We start from the raw sequence: 20,332 nt of genomic DNA on the forward strand, positions 1-20,332 counted from the left end.
GTCCCCGACCATAACGGCTCTTGAACAAAAGGTGACATAGTTCATAAAAACACACTTAGTCTCATAAATGGGTCTGTTTGACCCCGATCCCTTTGCTCCGGGGACCTAGAAAACAGATACCCTGGCCTGATGGCCAGATAACACAGTTCTCACAGTCCTGACCTGGCTCGCACCTCGGGTCCTCCTGATCAATAACAATCCTAACAATTCTTGTATAATGCAGCGTTCCCTCCGCTTCTTAACCTGGATGACTCACCGGATCCACCGAGCTTCTCCAGCAGTGGGCACCCGGGGCTCGTCCACGTACGCGCCGTCGGTGCCGGGAGGAGCAGGTGCCACCATCACCGGGGTCGACGGCAGAGTTGGGAGACGAGATGCCACCAGAGATGAAGGCGGGCCTTTGGTGGTGAAGGAGTAGAGGCCGAGGTGGCAGGACAACCGGGCAGAAACTTGCTACTCACCGCCGCTGCGTCCGGTGGTAGTCCTCTGGCGCGGCCGCTGGTGCAGGTGATCACGGCCGCAACAATCCCCCTAAGGGCAGCCTCCAGAGTCTTCCGGACTCCTTCCAGTTCCTCTCAGGGCACCACCAATCCCTCGAACTCCTTGGTTTCCACTGGCTGCTTGTCCTGCCGCCGGAATGAGTGCCATTTTTCCAGCTCCTCCCACCCCCTGGCCTCGAAAGGCAGGCCCGTCTCCGCCTGGGCCATGCATCGCCTCCAGTCCTGGCACACTGCACAGTTCCCCTTCTCATGTCCTGTATATATACACTACACAGTACCACTCCTCCTGTATATATACACTGCACAGTACCACTCCTCCTGTCATGTACTGTATATATACTGTAAGATAGCGTTCACTGTATGTGTTGGGGGACACCTGCTTGGCAACAGGATTAAGGCACACAAGAAAGATTTCTCACTTAAACAGACCATCCGGTTTATTTAAACACAGCATGAACCGGAAAAACTACAGTCCATTTCATTACATCCACGAACATAGTAAGGCACCAGTCTGTTCATGTAGCACATGCTCCGCACCACACGCTGACTTTTTGTCAGTCCTGGCTTCCAGGGAAGGTCCCTTACTAGGATCACTGTCCTGGACGATCGATTACTTGCTCAACAGGTCAAACCCAACAATTCCAGACCCTCAGAAGGTCAGTAGCTTCCCCAATGCAGTTAGCCATCACAGGCTTTGCAGGTACATGGCCTCACCATGTGCTATTCAGGAAAGCCTGTCCTCTTGCAGGACCTTCCATCAGAGATCATGTGACCAAACCACAGTCTCATTATATCACATGAGACACACCCCTTGATAAGAGGTGTGTGGTTAGCCAGTCCCGCCCAGCTCTCCGGCCAACCCTGTAAGCCCAGCCCCTTATAAGCAAAACAAAGCTTGTGGAACTACAGGTTCCAGAGCAACATTTTAGACTTACAGCACAGAGGACCTCCTCCTCTGCGACCCGTACTGGCCATTTACAACAATGCCGGTCACTTTCTCGCAATAAACTGCACAGTACCTCTCCTCCTGTTCTGTATATATACACTGCACAGTACCACTCCTCCTGTCCTGTATATATACACTGCATGGTACCACTCCTCCTGTCCTGTATATATACACTGCACAGTACCACTTCTCCTGTCCTGTATATATACACACTGCACAGTAACACTCCTCCTGTCCTGTATTTGTAAACTGCACAGTACCACTCCTCCTGTCCTGTATATATACACTGCACAGTACCACTTCTCCTGTCCTGTATATATACACACTGCACAGTAACACTCCTCCTGTCCTGTATTTATAAACTGCACAGTACCACTCCTCCTGTTCTGTATATATACACTGCACAGTACCACTCGTGTTCTGTATATATACATTGCACAGTACCACTCCTCCTGTCCTGTATATATACACACTGCACAGTAACACTCCTCCTGTCCTGTATTTGTAAACTGCACAGTACCACACCTCCTGTCCTGTATATATACGCTGCACAGTACCACTCCTCCTGTCCTGTATATATACGCTGCACAGTACCACTCCTCCTGTCCTGTATTTATAAACTGCACAGTACCTCCTCCTGTCCTGTATATATACACTACACAGTACCACTCCTCCTTTCCTGTATTTATAAACTGCACAGTACCACTCCTCCTGTTCTGTATATATACACTGCACAGTACCACTCCTCCTGTCCTGTATATATACACTGCACAGTACCACTCCTCCTGTCCTGTATATATACACTGCACAGTACCACTCCTCCTGTCCTGTATATATACACTGCACAGTACCACTCCTGTCCTGTATACATACACTGCACAGTACCACTCCTCCTGTCCTGTATATATACACTGCACCAGGGGCGGACCTACCACCCCTGCAGCCGGTTCATTGCACTGGGCTCCAGGGGAGAGGGGGCCCCTCCAGCCTCCAGCACTGCAAGGCTAATTATGCACGCAAATTAGCCATGTGGACTTGTGGAGCAGTGCTGCAGAGCCAGCAAGGAGGACAGCAGCCCCCCTGCAGGAGGCAACAGGAGGGGTCTGACTCCTACTGAGGCTGCGTGCTAGCGCGGCCCAGTGCAGAGGAGCCAGCCCTGAGGGCTGAGCTGGCTGAGGTGAGAGATCATCAGCGATCAGCCAGCAGCCCAGCGTCAGTGCTGTGGGGGAGGAGAGGAGGGAAGACTGTGGTGAGAGTAGACTGAGATCATCAGCGACCAGCCAGCAGCGTCAGTGCCATGGGGGAGGAGAGGAGGGAAGACAGACTGTCACTCACACTCACACTGCCGGGCCTGACTGTGGCTGCAGTTCAGTCGCAGGTCAGTGTGACTGTGGGGGGGGACTATATACCATGTTGGGCTGTATTATACCATGCTGGGGGGGCTATATACCATGCTGGGCTGTATTATACCATGCTGGGAGGGGATATATACCATGCTGGGCTGTATTATATCATGCTGGGGGGCTATATACCATCTGTGGGGGCTATATACCATGCTGGGCTGTATCATACCATGCTGGGGGGGCTATATACCATGCTGGGCTGTATCATACTATGCTGGGGGGCTATATACCATCCTGGGGGGCCATATACCATGCTGGGGGGGTTATACACCATGCTGGGCTGTATTATACCATGCTGGGGGGGCTATATACCATGCTTTGCTGAATCATACCATGCTGGGCTGTATTGTACCATGCTGTGGGTGCTATATACCATACTGGGCTGTATCATACCATGCTGGTGGGGCTATATACCATGCTGGGGGGGCTATATGCCATGCTGGGGGGGCTGTATACCATGCTGGGCTGTATTATACCATCCTGGGGGGCTATATGCCATGCTGGGCTGTATTATACCATTCTGGGGTGGGCTATATACCATGCTGGGCTGTATTATACCATGGTGGGCTATATACCATGGTGGGCTGTATACCATGGTGGGCTGGGCTGTATACCATGTGGTGCTGGGCTATATACTATGCGGCTGTTTTATACCATGGGGGGTACATTTTACATTATATTCTATAAGGGGAAGCTGTGTTATATAATATGGGGGGCTACATTATATTCTATGGGGAGGTGGGCTGTATTATATTCTATTTGGGGCTACATTATATTCTATAGGGGGCTGTATTATATTTATTATATTCTATGGGGGCTGCAATTACACTATATGAGGAGGGCTACATTGTATTCTATGGAGGGGCTACATTATACTATTTAAGGGGCTGCATTATATCCTATGAGGGGGTTGCCATATATTCTATGGAGGGGCTGCATTATACTATATGGGGGGGACTGCATTATATTCTATGGGGGGTTACATTATGTTCTATACAGATATTATATCCAGCCCTGCATAGCCTCAATATTAGATAACAACAAATAACAAATAACTTTGTTGTCCTATGAAGGGTTGGGGGGCCCGAAAAATTTCTTGCACAGGGGCCCACTATAGTCTGTGTCCGCCCCTGCACTGCACTATACACTGCACAGTACCACTCCTCCTGTCCTGTATATATACACTGTGTGGGGCAGGTGACTTGACGGACAGACTTGACTGAAGGGAGAAGGGATGGTTTGTGCACTGTAGACGGATATTGGCAATGACAGAAGGGAAACAGCTGGGGAAAATGGAATAGGAGTGCAATACCTAACTTTGACCACAAGATGGCAGGGGGAGCGTAGAACAGGACTTGTCAGCAGCTTAGGGCTACGAAATCGCTTAGTCATGGGGGGCGGGGAGATAGGAACCCAGGAGGGAAATTCCCGAGGAAGGGGATAAATAGGACAGGACAGGGTTCCAGGCTAGGCTAGTCCCGGGAGGAGCTCAGGAGGAGAAGACTCAGTACGGAGGACAGACAATGGTGGAGAGCTCGACCAGGGGACTGATAGGAAGAGACAGTCAGGGGGGTGGCCCTGACACAAAGAACCGCAGGACAGACGAGGCCCCGGGGGTACCGATTGGACGACGACCTTGGATTGGTGAAGCGCTGGCGGTAGATAGGCCTAGGGCAGCCCCAGATCCGTGAGGAACGTCACTACGACTGAAGGAAGGTGAAGGTACCCGGGCTTGAATATAAAAAGCGCTGTAAAAGAGCTGCAGTGTATAGCTACGGTCGTCAGGAGGACGGCCAATAAACTCGGACCTGTTGCCACTAAAATCTGCCTCCGTCTCGTGTCTGTGTCGTCTGATCGCGGTAAGCACTGGACCACCCCCCAATCTGGCCCTTACTACAACGGCACAGTACCACTCCTCCTGTCCTGTATATATACACTGCACAGTACCACTCCTCCTGTCCTGTATATATACACTGTACAGTACCACTCCTGTTCTGTATATATACACTGCACAGTACCACTCCTCCTGTCCTGTATATATAAACTGCACAGTACCACTCCTCCTGTCCTGTATATATACACTGCACAGTACCACTCCTCCTGTCCTGTATACATACACTGCACAGTACCACTCCTCCTGTCCTGTATATATACACTGCACAGTACCACTCCTCCTGTCCTGTATACATACACTGCACAGTACCACTCCTCCTGTCCTGTATATACACACTGCACCAGGGGCGGACCTACCACCTGTGCAGCCGGTTCATTGCACGGGGCCCCAGGGGAGAGGGGGCCCCTCCAGCCTCCAGCACCGCAAGGCTAATTATGTACGCAAATTAGCCATGTGGACTTGTGGAGCAGTGCTGCAGAGCCAGCAAGGAGGAGAGCAGCCCCCCTGCAGGAGGCAACAGGAGGGGTCTGACTCCTCCTGAGGCTGCGTGCTAGCGCGGCCCAGTGCAGAGGAGCCAGCCCTGAGGGCTGAGCCGGCTGAGGTGAGAGATCATCAGCGATCAGCCAGCAGCCCAGCGTCAGTGCCGTGGGGGAGGAGAGGAGGGAAGACTGTGGTGAGAGTGGACTGAGATCATCAGCGACCAGCCAGCAGCGTCAGTGCCATGGGGGAGGAGAGGAGGGAAGACAGACTGTCAGACTGTCACTCACACTGCCGGCCCTGACTGTGGCACCGGCCAGACGGTGGCTGCAGTTCAGTCGCAGGTCAGTGTGACTGTGGGGGGGGGCTATATACCATGTTGGGCTGTATTATACCATGCTGGGGGGGCTATATACCATGCTGGGCTGTATTATACCATGCTGGGAGGGGCTATATACCATGCTGGGCTGTATCATACCATGCTGGGGGGGGCTATATACCATGCTGGGCTGTATTATACCATGCTGGGGGGCTATATACCATCTGTGGGGGCTATATACCATGCTGGGCTGTATCATACCATGCTGGGGGGGCTATATACCATGCTGGGCTGTATCATACTAAGCTGGGGGGCTATATACCATCCTGGGGGGGCCATATACCATGCTGGGGGGCTATACACCATGCTGGGCTGTATTATACCATGCTGGGGGGGGCTATATACCATGCTTTGCTGAATCATACCATGCTGGGCAGTATTGTACCATGCTGGGGGGGCTATATACCATACTGGGCTGTATCATACCATGCTGGGGGGGGCTATATACCATGATGGGGGGCTATATTCCATGCTGGGGAGGCTGTATACCATGCTGGGCTGTATTATACCATGCTGGGGGGCTATATACCATGCTGGGCTGTATTATACCATTCTGGGGTGGGCTATATACTATGCTGGGCTGTATTATACCATGGTGGGCTATATACCATGGTGGGCTGTATACAATGGGGGGCTGGGCTGTATACCATGTGGTGCTGGGCTATATACTATGCGGCTGTTTTATACCATGGGGGATACATTTTACATTATATTCTATAAGGGGAGGCTGTGTTATATAATATGGGGGGCTACATTATATTCTATGGGGAGGTGGGCTGTATTATATTCTATTTGGGGCTACATTATATTCTATAGGGGGCTGTATTACATTTATTATATTCTATGGGGGCTGCATTATACTATATGAGGAGGGCTACATTGTATTCTATGGAGGGGCTACATTATACTATTTAAGGGGCTGCATTATATCCTATGAGGGGGTTGCCATATATTCTATGGAGGGGCTGCATTATACTATATGGGGGGACTGCATTATATTCTATGGGGGGTTACATTATGTTCTATACAGATATTATATCCAGCCCTGCATAGCCTCAATATTAGATAGCAACAAATAACAAATAACTTTGTTGTCCTACGAAGGGTTGGGGGGGCCCGAAAAATTTCTTGCACAGGGGCCCACTATAGTCTGTGTCCGCCCCTGCACTGCACTATACACTGCACAGTACCACTCCTCCTGTCCTGTATATATACACTGTGTGGGGAAGGTGACTTGACGGACAGACTTGACTGAAGGGAGAAGGGATGGTTTGTGCACTGTAGATGGATATTGGCAATGACAGAAGAGAAACAGCTGGGGAAAATGGAATAAGAGTGCAATACCTAACTTTGACCACAAGATGGCAGGGGGAGCGTAGAACAGGACTTGTCAGCAGCCTAGGGCTACGAAATCGCTTAGTCATGGGGGGAGGGGAGATAGGAACCCAGGAGGGAAATTCCCGAGGAAAGGGATAAATAGGACAGGACAGGGTTCCAGGCTAGGCTAGTCCCGGGAGGAGCTCAGGAGGAGAAGACTCAGTACGGAGGACTGACAATGGTGGAGAGCTCGACGAGGGGACTGATAGGAAGAGACAGTCAGGGGGGTGGCCCTGACACAAAGAACCGCAGGACAGACAAGGCCCTGGGGGTACCGATTGGACGACGACCTTGGACTGGTGAAGCGCTGGCGGTAGATAGGCCTAGGGCAGCCCCAGATCCGCGAGGAACGTCACTACGACTGAAGGAAGGTGAAGGTACCCGGGCCTGAATATGAAAAGTGCTGTAAAGGAGCTGCAGTGTATAGCTACGGTCGTCAGGAGGACGGCCAATAAACTCGGACCTGTTGCCACTAAAATCTGCCTCCGTCTCGTGTCTGTGTCGTCTGATCGCGGTAAGCACTGGACCACCCCCCAATCTGGCCCTTACTACAACGGCACAGTACCACTCCTCCTGTCCTGTATATATACACTGCACAGTACCACTCCTCCTGTCCTGTATATATACACTGTACAGTACCACTCCTGTTCTGTATATATACACTGCACAGTACCACTCCTCCTGTCCTGTATATATACACTGCACAGAAAAACTCCTCCTGTCCTGTATATATACACTGCACAGTACCGCTCCTCCTGTATATATACACTGCACAGTACCACTCCTGTCCTGTATATATACACTGCACGGTACCACTACTCCTGCCCTGTATATATACACTGCACAGTACCACTCCTCCTGTCCTGTATATATACACTGCACAGTACCGCTCCTCCTGTATATATACACTGCACAGTACCACTCCTCCTGTCCTGTATATATACACTGCACAGTACCACTCCTCCTGTCCTGTATATATACACTGCACAGAAAAACTCCTCCTGTCCTGTATATATACACTGCACAGTACCGCTCCTCCTGTATATATACACTGCACAGTACCACTCCTGTCCTGTATATATACACTGCACGGTACCACTACTCCTGCCCTGTATATATACACTGCACAGTACCGCTCCTCCTGTATATATACACTGCACAGTACCACTCCTCCTGTCCTGTATATTTACACTGCACAGCACCACTCCTCCTGTCCTGTATATATACACAGCACAGTACCACTCCTCCTGTCCTGTATATATAGTCCTGTATATATACACTGCACAGTACCGCTCCTCCTGTATATATACACTGCACAGTACCACTCCTCCGGTCCTGTATATATACACTTCACGGTACCACTCCTCCTGTCCTGTATATATACACTGCACAGTACCACTCCTCCTGTCCTGTATATATACACTGTACAGTACCACTCCTGTTCTGTATATATACACTGCACAGTACCACTCCTCCTGTCCTGTATATATACACTGCACAGTACCGCTCCTCCTGTATATATACACTGCACAGTACCACTCCTGTCCTGTATATATACACTGCACGGTACCACTACTCCTGCCCTGTATATATACACTGCACAGTACCACTCCTCCTGTCCTGTATATATACACTGCCCAGTACCGCTCCTCCTGTATATATACACTGCACAGTACCACTCCTCCTGTCCTGTATATTTACACTGCACAGCACCACTCCTCCTGTCCTGTATATATACACAGCACAGTACCACTCCTCCTGTCCTGTATATATAGTCCTGTATATATACACTGCACAGTACCGCTCCTCCTGTATATATACACTGCACAGTACCACTCCTCCGGTCCTGTATATATACACTTCACGGTACCACTCCTCCTGTCCTGTATATATACACTGCACAGTACCACTCCTCCTGTCCTGTATATATACACTGTACAGTACCACTCCTGTTCTGTATATATACACTGCACAGTACCACTCCTCCTGTCCTGTATATATACACTGCACAGAAAAACTCCTCCTGTCCTGTATATATACACTGCACAGTACCGCTCCTCCTGTATATATACACTGCACAGTACCACTCCTGTCCTGTATATATACACTGCACGGTACCACTACTCCTGCCCTGTATATATACACTGCACAGTACCGCTCCTCCTGTATATATACACTGCACAGTACCACTCCTCCTGTCCTGTATATTTACACTGCACAGCACCACTCCTCCTGTCCTGTATATATACACAGCACAGTACCACTCCTCCTGTCCTGTATATATAGTCCTGTATATATACACTGCACAGTACCGCTCCTCCTGTATATATACACTGCACAGTACCACTCCTCCGGTCCTGTATATATACACTTCACGGTACCACTCCTCCTGTCCTGTATATATACACTGCACAGTACCACTCCTCCTGTCCTGTATATATACACTGCACAGAAAAACTCCTCCTGTCCTGTATATATACACTGCACAGTACCGCTCCTCCTGTATATATACACTGCACAGTACCACTCCTGTCCTGTATATATACACTGCACGGTACCACTACTCCTGCCCTGTATATATACACTGCACAGTACCACTCCTCCTGTCCTGTATATATACACTGCCCAGTACCGCTCCTCCTGTATATATACACTGCACAGTACCACTCCTCCTGTCCTGTATATTTACACTGCACAGCACCACTCCTCCTGTCCTGTATATATACACAGCACAGTACCACTCCTCCTGTCCTGTATATATAGTCCTGTATATATACACTGCACAGTACCGCTCCTCCTGTATATATACACTGCACAGTACCACTCCTCCGGTCCTGTATATATACACTTCACGGTACCACTCCTCCTGTCCTGTATATATACACTGCACAGTACCACTCCTCCTGTTCCCTCAATTTCACCACGCTCCAACCAAGCCAACAATATCCCTTCATTATCCTGCCCAAAACCCTTGACCGGGCCGGCTGTAACAACTTCCTCCCACATCCGCCATACTGCCCGGTAGGCCTCCCAAGTTTTAGGGGCCAATGAAGATTCAATCAGCGACTCTGCAGCTCGTAAGCCAATCTCCACAGTTCCTCCGGACAAGCTAAACCCTTGACCTCTGCTTCTGGCGCCAAAGAGCGGAAACGATCCCACTGCGAACGAGAGAGAGAGTCAGCTATTTCATTCTTTACTCCAGGAATGTGACACGCGGTCACATGCGCATTCAAAGACAAGCATAGCAAAACCAACTGTTGCAACACTCGAACGACTGGAGGGGACGACACGGTAAAACCGTTAATCGCACACACCACGCCCATATTGTCACAATTGAACTGCACGTGCCGATCACGAAACTCCCGCCCCCACAAATGCACAGCCACAAGGATCGGAAAGATCTCCAACAACGTAATGCTACGCACCAAACCGAATGTAATCCACTCATCGGGCCAACGAGACGCGCATCACTGTCCTCTGAAGTAAGCACCAAAACTAATACCGCCGGCAGCATCCGTAAACAACTCCAAGACATCGTTGCCAACAACCTCAGACATCACCAAAGAGAGGCCATTGTACCCGTCCAAAAAAGACTCCCAAACCGCCAAATCCGCCCTGAGTGCCGACGGCAATCTGATAAAATGATGGGGGGGCTCGAATCCCTGCAGTAGTGCTCGCCAGCCTACGTGAAAAAACTCGCCCCATTGGCATCACTCGACATGCAAAATTAAACTTCCCCAACAACGACTGGAGGTCACGCAATGACATTTTCATCAAACGGCACACCCGAACCACCTCCGCCCGCAAATCCACTAACTTGACGTCAGGCAGCCTGAACTCCCACTCAACAGTGTCAATGGCAATCCCCAGGAAACGCAGGCATGTAGTTGGGCCCTCTGTTTTACCGGGTGCCAGTGGAACTCCAAAACGATCAGCTACCCACTCAATGGCCTTCAGAATTCTATGACAACGCAACGAATCCGCGGGACCAGCGCATAGAAAATCATCCAAATAATGGATGACTGAGTCAAAACCGGAAACCTCTCGCATGACCCACTCAAGAAGGGGACTAAATGCCTCAAAATACGCACAGGACAATGCGCAACCCATGGGTAAACACCTGTCCACAAAAAACTTGCCTTCCCAAAAACAACCCAGCAGGCTCATGCTGTCTGGGTGAACCGGTAAAAGGCGAAACGTGGCTTCAATGTCGGTCTTAGCCAGAAGTGCCCCCCGACCACAGCTCTGCACCCACCGTGCAGCCTCATCAAACGAGGAGTAGACCACCGAACATATCTCCAGATCAATACCATCGTTAACCGACCTCCCCCAAGGAAAAGACAAGTGCTGAATAAGCCGAAACTTCTTTGGCTCCTTTTTCGGAACCACACCCAAAGGGGAAACTACCAAATCTGGAAACGGGGGAGATGCGAAAGGGCCCGCCATGCGGCCCAAAGAGACTTCCTTTTCGATTTTCTCTGAAACGACAGCGGCATGAAGCAGCGCCGAACGCAAATTTTTCAAAACAAGCGGAATAATGAAAGGGGGGTGAGGAATAACAAAACCGTCCTTGAAACCGGCGTACAACAATGCCGCTTTTTCTCTGTCCCAATATATCTATTTAGATAAGGGACCATCCTTTCCAGATTCACTGGAGTCCCCCCCTTGTGAATTACCGCCCCCAGCTTTAGGCTTCCCTTTTTTGAAACACTTAGACGCTCCGTGAGAAGCACCGTTACAGGTGGAGCAGAGATGATTGAATTTGCAATTCGCCCCAAACTTGCACTGCCCCTCGTGAAACTGCCAGCAAACCTCCAACTTGTGGTTTCCTGCCTGTCCCTGCCCGCTTCCACTTGTGGCGCTGATATTTCCGCTGTTCTGGCTGGTGCTGTCAGCCCCCCCATGAAAGGAGCTCCCAAACTTGTTTTGTGCTATGACGTGCATCCACAACCCAATATCCTTCTGGTCCCACCGAATGGCTGGACGAACGGCCTTCCTCTGTCGGAATTGCTCGTCATACCGCACCCAAGCCTGACCCCCATAAACCCTGTAAGCTTCCCCTATCGTGTCCAGGTAACAAAACAATGCCGAGCAATTGTCTGGGGCCCTTTCTCCGATGACGCTTGCCAAAATGGCAAACGCCTGCTGCCAATTCACGAACGCTGTAGGCGCCACCTACGTTTTTCCTCCTCCTCATTCTTGCTATCCTCCTTCTTACTCTTATCCAAATTAAATTTCTCGAGAGGCAATGAGAAAATCTCCACATATTCATCCTTCCAAATACGCTCCTTTACCTCTTTTTTAAATGAGCCCCCAGAGGGCGTTCAAAACATACGTATACCTCCCCATGAGCCCTGTCGTCTAGGTGCACGTGACACTCCTTTTCTTTTTCCGTTTGCACCGACACCGGGTCACGTGCGCGCCCGGCCAGCTCTGACCCGCTCGGCCACGCCTGCCCCCCGGCCTGAGACCCCACCCAAGCTGCCAACGGAGATGGCGCAAAGAAACCCCGCTCTAAGCGTGACAGTAAATTGCGCACGTCCGTTAGCATGTCCCTCACGCCACCCCCACACTAGTACAATCCGCCGAGGAACCCACACCCGCTAGCGATGAAGACAAAAGTGTCTGACATACAGTAGACTCCGAGGCATACTCACCGGGCTGCGAGGGGGCTGTGAGCCCTCCAGCCGAACAACCAGGATCCACGGATAAGTTTTCGCCTGTTCTGATAGCGATGCTGATCCCGCTGGACTGCCGCTAATGTCCAGGACTCCCCCCCGAGGGAACCGGGGTACAGGGCCCGAAACCAAGGGGGGATCCCGCTTGCTGATCCCCGGGTAACCATGCTGCCTGGATCCCATGCCATCTGTCTGTGCTGGAACAGCCACGGCCCCCGATGGTGAAGCATGTGCCCCCAAAGCGTACCCCCTGCCGCCGTTTGTGGGGGTAGAAGGCACATGCCCTGCAGTGTTGCAGGCCACTGGATCTCTGCTGCAGGACCTCCTGTCACTCTGCTCGGTGTGAGAAGCAGACCACGTTGCGGGCACCCCCCTGCCGCAGCCCCCCGACACTCCCGATGCCCCCCTCCCGGTGAGGGGTGAAGCGCTAGGCCCTGCCGCCTGGCAGGCCGCCGCTCTGGAGCTGGCCGACCGCGGCCTGGAGCGGATGAGCCACTCACGCCGCCCCCCGATGCCTCTGGAAAGCTGCGCCGCCCGGCGCCTGTCAGCCCCGCCCCCTGCACGGAGTGAGATGGAGGGCCAGACACTGCCGCAGGGCCTCGCCGGGCTTGCAGATTTCTCCCAAGCCGGGGCCCGCTGTTGCGGGGAGCGCACGGCGCCCAGCTTGGAGGGTACCCGGAGGGGCTCCTGCGCCGATGCGAGGCCCGGGGAGCCGAATCAGGGGAGAGCCGCTCAGGAGGCCTCACCCTTCTTGCGCGCCGCTCCCTCGCTGCCGGCTGAGCCGCCTGCCCAGAGGTCCCAGATACGATCGACAAAACGTGTGCCTCCAGCCAACCTGGCGGCTGCGACAAGGACGCCGCTCGCAAACACTCCAGGGCCCGGTCCACAGCCGACATGATGATTGCAGGCTTTCTGGTACAAGAGCGGGAACAAAGAGGAAGGAAGGTCCGCTGCTCCCCATTATATATGAGCAACGCCCCTTCCCCTAGAAACCCACTCCCCCCACCCTCACCTTCCAACCCCCCGTCATGTTGGCCTCCGCCCACGCCTCTTCTGAGAGGAAGGGGAGGCTCAGCTCCGGCCATTGCTGTACCACTCCTTCTGTTCTGTATATATACATTGCACGGTATAATTTATCCTGTCATGTATATACACTGCACAGTACCACTCCTCCTGTCCTGTATATATACACTGCACGGTACCACTCCTCCTGTCCTGTATATATACACTGCACAGTACCACTCCTCCTGTCCTGTATATAACTGCACGGTACCACTCCTTTTGTCCTATATATATATATATACACTGCACAGTACCACTCCTCCTGTCCTGTATATATATGTACACTGCACAGTACCAGTCCTCCTGTCCTGTATATATACACTGCACAGTACCGCTCCTCCTGTCCTGTATATATACACTGCACAGTACCACTCCTCCTGTCCTGTATATATACACTGCACAGTACCACTCCTCCTGTCCTGTATATATACACTGCACAGTACCACTCCTCCTGTCCTGTATATATACACTGCACAGCACCACTCCTCCTGCCCTGTATATATACACTGCACAGTACCACTCCTCCTGTCCTGTATATATACACTGCACAGTACCACTCCTTCTTTTCTGCATATATACATTGCACAGTACAATTTATCCTGTCATGTATATACACTGCACAGTACCACGTCTCCTGTCCTGTATATTTTGGGCTGGACACATTTGTATCAAAACCTCAGCTGCAAGAAGTATTAGGTTTATGAGTTATGGTTTCATGATGTAGAGATCAGAAGTTTTGATTTGTGGTGGTCTGGGGTGATGAAACCTCACCAATCACTAAAACCAAAGGGCAGAAGAAGGCGAGTGCCCAGCAGTGGACTGGCTCACCAGAGAAGCGGAGGATCCTCCCGTGGGCCCTGGCCGGCACGTCATTGCTGCAGGTCATTTACTGATTACGCAAAATGATATGCTGCCAAAAATGATGGTTTTAAATCAAGATGAAAAATTATTGCACTCAACAAATGATCGTTTTGCAGATCTGGGTTGCCCTCCCAGGGCTGTGGGGTACTCGGTACCGGGCCAGTGTTGGCGGGATGTGTCACAGCAGCGGTGACCCGGTCCGTAGCCCTGGGCACCCAAGTATTAGGGGAGGTTTGAATGGTGGAATGTAGTTGATTAAATGAATAGTTTGTGACGCCACCTGTGGTGTTCGGCAAGTGAGTTGTTAAGCCGACGCTGCATGCAGATCCTCTGGGACTGGTGGTGTGGTGCAGCCAAGATGGTGTAGCTCCCCACAGGTGGAGCTGTAGTCCCAGGGCAGTGTAGATGTAGGGGTAGAGGAGAGGCACAGGCGGTGTAGAAGCTGGTACCCAGATGTAGCGGTACAGGGTATGTTAGCACAGGAATAATTGGAGGACACTAGGGCATGTAGTTCCAAAGCTTTACTCACAGTCTGTAGTACACACCGGTGCCTGCCTCCGTGCTGTGTCCTCCGGATCAGGGACTCAGTCAACCTCCAGGTCAGATGGAATCCTCCCTTCCAAAACTCCGCCAACATGTGCCTTTCTGATCGTCTCCTCTTATAGCGCCTTTGGTGTGAAGTACTCATAGTACTGAGTTACACAGGAGTTCCTCCTGACAGATGTTCCCAAGAACCATACTTGTACGGCAGACAGCTGTAGCCTGATTCGGGGACTCCTTACTCCTGAGTCCCGGCTCACTATCCAAGTTGCTGTTGTGCCCCCAAGTCTTAGATGGGAGTAGTGCATTTACAGCTTACTACTCCACCGGTGTCTGCTGTAGGACCATTAGTATCCATACAACCTCGGTGACCGGGCCCCGGCCTTGCTCTTAGAACTTCTAGGCAGGGTTCTCTCCTAACCCATGTCCTCTGTTCCCTTTTACTCCTTCGTTCCGTACTAGTCTCTCCTTCTTATGGAAGATCAGGTTTCTGTTCAATGTCTTTCTCCTTCTTTCCTTTCACGTGCCAGCAGACCCAGGTCACTGAGGTCTGCTGCAGCACCTCCTTCCTCCATCCCTCTCCCAGGGATCCTCTCTCCTCAATCTCGCCTCCTGACTGTGAAAGATGAGGATGAATGAACTCATGGAGATCAGCATCCAACACTGCGGAGACACCATCAGATGTTTCTCAACGCAGTGATTCTAGAGCAAAGCCCCCATCCCTTATGGGAAATATGTAAAATATGCAAAACACAAGCCGCGGAGACACCATCACATGTTTCTCAACGCAAGCAATGACTAGCCAGGTCTTTCCCCGGGAAGGAACAACCACGGAAAGCGCAGTCTCCAATGAAGGAAACCACCTATGCCAAAACATGGCATCCATCCACAGACAGCTGTTTCGGGGTATTGCTCCTCATCAGTGTGGAGTAGAAAACTGTCCAATAGGAGCAATGCCTAGTAGAAGACTGTGAAAGATGAGGATGAATGAACTCATGGAGATCAACATCAACATGGATGTTGATCTCCATGAGTTCATTCATCCTCATCTTTCACAGTCTTCTACTAGGCATTGCTCCTACTGGCCAGTTTCCTACTCCACACTGATGAGGGGCAATACCCCGAAACAGCTGTCTGTGGATGGATACCATGTTTTAGCATAGGTGGTTTCCTTCATTGGAGACTGCCCTTCCCGTGGTTGTTCCTTCCCGGGGAAAGACCTGGCTAGTCATTGCTTGCGTTGAGAGACATGTGATGGTGTCTCCGCGGCTTGTGTTTTGCATATCTCTCCTCCTGACTGACCGACTGACCTTATATCCTAACCTTCCCGCTCTTATGTATTCTAACTCCACCCGCCTCCCAGATCTACTCAATGAACTTTTCCTTGTGCAGATGTCATACAAAGTGTGAACACAGACCGAGTCTGTTACAGTGTATCAGTGCAGGTGAAAGGCATTGCCTGTATTCTGTGCTGTCTATATGTGAGTGCTATGTAGCCTTCTTGCTATGCACAGGAAAAACGGGGGTGTAAAGGGCCACATTTGAGCTAGACTATTAGTGAAGCCCCACACCCCGACTCCCCCTTCGTTGTGTCATTCTCTGACTCATTATTGGACTCCACTGCCAATTCAGGGAACCTTTCATAATAACCAAAAGCAACAAGCCATAATTACCCTTTCTACATCATAAATAGATGTTTAGCAGCTCAGACCCTCACAACACGTCCCCGGGCTGGAGAGCAAAGCAGAAATATCCTCCGATATTCAGCATTCTGGATACAAAAGGATTCATTAACCGTGACCTCTCTCCGAAAGTGGATATCACTCATGGGTGGCCCGCTCGAGGTCTATCACGGCTCTAATTAATAGGTAATTATATTAATTCACTGTATACTCAATTAATGAATTAGGACCCAATCGGAGGAAAGTAGACTAAGATTTTGAAGTTAAAGGCACACTCCAGGCGGAAAAAACAGCACGAGTATTATGCATACTCTTCTGCCTGTGTCCTTCTTCTGGATGGGATTGAAGCATAGGCAGTATGGCTGACAGGGAGGTTTAATAAAGGGGTCTTCTGGTTTTAGCAAATGTCACTGTTTATAAGGGTCCCCGATGATAGGCAGGAAAAACAGTGGACCAAAGATCATGGGTCGTCCACGTAATGGAGATACACCAGGTTCTCAAGACCGAGATCCATTCTTGTGCCTACTCTTAATATAAGAGGGGGTCCTGAATTGGGATGTCGCTATTACTGTGCATCATCCACTAAATCTATGGATGACTGGGCAATGGATACTGGTGAATCAGTCAAGTATAGGTCTTTCAGACTATATGGGGGTCCTGGAATCGGTGATTAGGCTTTAATATTATTGAATGACTACAGGAGGCACTGTTGTTGTGTTGGGGGGCACAAAAGGAAAATTATCATAGTGTGGGGGTACTTTTACATTGAGGCACAAGGTAGGTAATATTTAAGGTGGCACAGAAGGGCAACTCGGGGATACTATAACTAGGGGGTAAAAGGGGATTATGTAACTGAGGAGGCATTAACGGGTGATAGAATTTAGAGAGGGCATACTATATATATAACTTTGAGAGGGCACAATGGGGGAACTATTTCTTTGCAGGACAAGGGGTACTATTATATTTTGTGAGGCAGGGGGAAATTTTTGTTTGTAGGGGGAAAATATTTTTAAAGGTTTGAGGAGGCACTATTACTTTATGGGCAATGTGAAGGAGGATTACTTCTTTCAGGGGTACAGAGTGGTAACCAATAATTTGTGGAGGGCACAAAAGGACTATTATCACCATGTGGAGACACAAAGAAGGGAATGGTTACTATTACATTGGGGCTTGCACCACTGATCCTTTAAGATTTTAGTACTCATGGACAACATTTAGTCAACAACATGGTCTCCTCCAATAGGCTTGCACGGGGGAACATCATTGATGTACATTGATGTACGGATCCAGTGGAGGTGCCTTTTAACCATACTTTACCAGGATGGATGGAGGTTTCAGGGACTTACCTTGTACTATGAGATAGGCCTGGGTAGTGTGCGGCTTATCCTGGGTCTGGTAGGAGCAGGTGTATAGACCTTCATCCGCCACATCCAGTTGGGTAATGATGATGCTGAATTCGGTTTTGTTGTAATTGAGTAGTTGGACGCGAGGGTCTATGGACCATTTGTCATTGCCCGCATACAGGATGTTGGACCGGTTGAGCCAGGCAACTCGCGTTACTTGGTCATCAATCGAACAACTGGAAGACAAAAAAAAAAACATCATGATTTCACCTCACTTAGTCATTGGAATGGATAGAGAAGGATACGATCTCTTGAATGTCTTATAAATATGGCTTCTCTCTCCTAATAACAATGCCCTCCTTTCTGGGAACATTTTGTGTTATTACATCTCAGTCTCTTACACTCTGGTCGAGTTGCAAAACTAAACCTGAGCCGAGTACAAGTGTGACGCTGTTTTTGGATGTCTACTTTCTGAAGGTTCATAGACCTTCATTGGAGCAGCAGGGCACATGCACAATTCCTCCTGGCCTTGGTCTTAATGTTTGGGGAGCACAGGGGATGTGGCTTCCCCATTCTTTCACTGTAAATCCTAAAACGATCTAACAAATGTCCTTAGATTACAACCCAAAAGCATCTGTAGAAATCAAGCCAAGAACTTCGGAACCGGCAGTAATTTTCTAGACGTCGTATCTACCTCGCTCCTGAGATTTCCCCAGCCTCGATGTAGAAGATATTTTGTTCATTCTCGCATATCGGCCATTACAATACCCTCATTAAATTAATACCCCACTCCCCACCCTCATTGTATGTCAAAGGGTCATCTCTAAACCTCATCGCTCGGTGATAACGAGACTGTAGAAGTCCACATGACCCTTTTGATAGAAGATTACATTCACAAAGCCTTTCCAAGCGTCATTGACATCTCCACCATGTGTTTTTATCCTTTTGGATAATACATTGCCTTCCAGCCGTCATATCGTGTCTCTTTTCTATAGACTCGTCTTCACAGCTGGATCCTTTCCTGTTATAGCACTTGGTATGATGCCGGATCCGATAGCCCTGTTATTTCCTTATTTATAAAAGGCTTTCCACAACGTCTATAGACTCCAACCGACTTCTAATCCAAAACACAGTGGCCCAGCTGAGTCGGCGAGGGTCTAAAGAGTGGAAAACTTTCAGATTGCATTGATTACCATGCGGGAACGTACCTACTTTATAGATGCTGGAGCTATTTGTGTGGAGCTGGGGGACACTGGGGCTGGATCAAAAACTCAAAGCAATCAGGATCTATAAAAAATGTTCAAAAATGTTCCCTATCTATACATGACCCTATCAAGGTATTCTAAGACATGGCTGAAGCCTTAGGCCTGTTTCACACATCATTTTTTTGTGCCAGTTAAAATCCGCCAAAATGGCGGAAAGCGGATCCGTTGTTAACGGATGCCACCGGACCGTTTTTTTTTTACGGATCCACCAAATGAAGAATTTTAAAGGAACCGCTGCCCGGGGAAAGGAGAGAAAGAGAGAGAGAGAATTTTTTTGTCCGCCAGAAATGATTTCAGGGTTAAACTTCTGCCTGACTTCATTCCTCCTGGCATGCGCACTATAAAAGTGTGGATCCTGCAGCACAAAAAACGTTATATGGTCTGTCCAGGCATCTCCACAACGGATCCACAAAAAAACGGATCCAACGGATGGCCATCCGTCAAGATCTGCCGGTAATGCAAATCAATGGGAAAAAAACGGATCCGCCATAAAAAATGGCGGATCCGTTTTTTTGCAAAAACGGCGGATTTTGACTGATGGTCAAAAACGGAAGTGTGAAACAGGCCTTAGGGGGCAATATGTCTAGTATGAGCCATAAAGAATCATATAAATGGTATCAGGCATATAGGGCCAAATAACTAGTATTAGCAACAGTACAGTGTCAAAGGTCGTAGTTGGGTGTGTCACGCTGAAGCCACCACGTTATCTTTGTGTCTCAAAAAGCCCTCTGCTGCCTCCGATCCTTAGTACAATTACACAATTGAATGATGATTAATGGATGAGGCTGCGACCATTACAACTAACATGCCGGTTATTGGAGAAATAACAGTGAACGTATGGTATATACACCTCCGATTCCCGTGTATGGAATATATATAGACAACGATACCATCACTGCTAACGCCACGATAACCCAAGAACTAT

General features: G+C 49.8%; 1 protein-coding gene across 1 annotated transcript in view; it reads right to left on the minus strand.

Moving 5' to 3' along the window:
• IGLON5 (IgLON family member 5) overlaps nucleotides 1-20,332 on the minus strand; it is a 554,166-nt gene that overhangs the window by 70,589 nt on the left and 463,245 nt on the right. The window contains 1 exon segment of the mRNA XM_073570595.1: nucleotides 18,146-18,378. Coding sequence (XP_073426696.1) covers nucleotides 18,146-18,378 — 233 coding nt within the window.

This window comes from Dendrobates tinctorius, unplaced genomic scaffold (assembly GCF_039654945.1).
Source record: "Dendrobates tinctorius isolate UK_male_01 unplaced genomic scaffold, ASM3965494v1 ptg000028l, whole genome shotgun sequence".
NCBI lineage: Eukaryota > Metazoa > Chordata > Amphibia > Anura > Dendrobatidae > Dendrobates > Dendrobates tinctorius.